The sequence below is a fragment of the Cheilinus undulatus genome, linkage group 14, assembly GCF_018320785.1.
Source record: "Cheilinus undulatus linkage group 14, ASM1832078v1, whole genome shotgun sequence".
Taxonomy (NCBI): Eukaryota; Metazoa; Chordata; class Actinopteri; order Labriformes; family Labridae; genus Cheilinus; species Cheilinus undulatus.
The window spans coordinates 1015888-1018151 of NC_054878.1; the positions used below are offsets into that span (position 1 = coordinate 1015888).

Here is a 2264-nt window from a genome sequence, read left to right on the forward strand (position 1 = left end):
CATCAACATTTGATTGTTTTGACACATTGCAATTTTAATATGAGCTGTTATACTGAGGGAGAGATGATGATTTACTCGTCTCATTTTGAATAAGACAAAAATGAACAAATATTGGGGCAGGAGTTTATACATCCTGCTCTAGAAGACAGAAAAGAAGACAAATGTACAGTATAAAGACGGAGGATAACGGCGAGGAATCCCCTTTAATACACTTCCAGAAATGCTACGTCAGCGTGGCGCTGCATCGGTAGCAACAACTGAGAGTGATGAATGAGAGGGAGAATGACTGCTCCAGCATCATTTAATGAGGGGCTATATTTCCTGAGAAAGACAGCTTTGCAGGGCATTCCAGAACACCTGTGTTATTTATGCACCTCACGGTGAGGACATGGGTCATGAAAATTTCAGTCATACATCACATGTGGATTCCAGCATGCAGTAGCTGTTGAGTTCTTCTGATGTGTGCTTTTCTCCTTTTCACGTAAAATAACTGAATCCGAATGTTACAAAAGCAAAAGAAGCCTCTAATTTGGACATCTAGACATTTTTCTCTGCTCCACGACTGTTTTTGTTGGAGCTGCACAAATAAAATGAAAGTTATCAGAGAGTTGCAGATCCAGTCTGACACTGATGAAGGTCAGAAAGTTAACAGTCAGTATGCTCTGATACTAGATTTGGCACCATTTATTCAAATAAACACAACCATGAGGAAAACTGGGATGGCACATTTAGAGTATCACGAGCGAGGGGTGGGAATCTCTCCTTCTCAGGAAGGTTGGATTCAAATTTGGATTCATGGACTACGGTTCCATTCGCTGATGGTTCATTAGAATTCACAATGATTCAGTTCAGTCCAAACTGAATGTTGAACCAAAACAAGTGTTTGCTTTAACAAAAATGAGAAAAAAGGGGAAAACTAGATCATCAGTGAAGTGTCTTGTCCAGAGTAACATCATGATGGGATCGAGCCTGAACCTTCTGGTTGAGAGACTTTTAGCCCGATACGCCAGATAGACTGTTTCATTTATCAGCTGCTTAGGATATAGTTGGTAAGGACAAGATTTTTAAAAAACATTTTTTAAGGATGATTGGACAAAAGTTCTGTAGTCACATTCACTGTGGGCCAATCAGAGCGATGAGACTAAATGAGGAAGTGGGCACTGTCATACGCCGTTTTTACACAGAGATGCAATAAAGGCGTAAAGGAATGCCAGAGAACAGAGCCGTGCACGCCCCAGCTTACACACACACCCCGGCGTCCTGTAATGGCAGCCGCTGCCCAATGAAAATCGAAACTCTGGATCGGTTCGGTTTGTGTTTTCTAGATGAAATACGGGGAAAATAGCACGAACGTTCATTTTGATCGATTAGATCCAATAGACTTTTTTTTCCTCCATGTTTCTGAGTTGGAGGTCCACGGTTGCTCTCATACAGAACGGCGTTGGGAACGAAGGCGTAACAAACATGGAAAAGAGAGGCAGTGTGAAAGTAGCTATAGGTTATGAAACAGTGGAGCTGTTGGATAAAACGGATGCCAAGGCCTTTCTGGAGAAGAGAAAATGCCTTCTGAGCCAAGAAAAGTTTCTAGTGTGGGTCTTTGCTCGTCTTTCAATAAAGAAATGCTATTCAGATCTGATTGCTGCTAAAGCTTCATCCAAGCTAATGGCTACATCGACAGCAGCCACTAGAACTAAACCTCGCTCATTACTACCTCTTTGTTCTCCTCAAATCATTCTCACAAGATCAGCTTGAAGCCTTTAAAGATGGATGTGCCTGATGACAGACATGGAATCCGGCCAATCTGCTTGGTAAGGTTAACCATCCTAGCTACTGAGCCGTAGGAAAGCTTTATTGTGTTTTTAAGCAGAGATATGTAACACTTTGTTCTCGTTTTTCTCTCTCTCCTCTTGGAAATATTGTGTGAATCCCCCGCCCACTGTCACTTCCTTTGATGGAGCAGGCATGGAGAAGGCCAACTGCCAATTAAAAAAGATAGACTGACAGAGTGAGCGTGGTGTGAAATGGGTGTTTGTGAGTGTGTGTGGGGGTGGGGGCATAGTTTGAGATGGAGAGGTGACATTCTTACCATTCAGGGTAAAACTGCCCACAACCTACAGAGCAGACCGTAGACAGTCTCAGCAGTATGACACTGAGGTGTGTTGTACCAAGCTGAAATCCTGCAGGTCTGTCATAACAGCATTGCTCAGTGTTTCCTACTCTCCCTGCAGGTACAGTGATGTCATGTAAGAGCATGAGTGAGGCTC

General features: G+C 42.9%; 1 protein-coding gene across 1 annotated transcript in view; it reads left to right on the plus strand.

The window, feature by feature from the left end:
* The first annotated feature begins 1763 nt into the window (after nt 1-1763).
* Nucleotides 1764-2264, plus strand: part of ptchd4 (patched domain containing 4) — an 85179-nt gene continuing 84678 nt past the window's right edge. The window contains exon 1 of the mRNA XM_041805908.1: nt 1764-1808. Within this exon, the coding sequence (XP_041661842.1) occupies nt 1764-1808 (45 nt within the window). The remainder of the gene's footprint in view (nt 1809-2264) is intronic.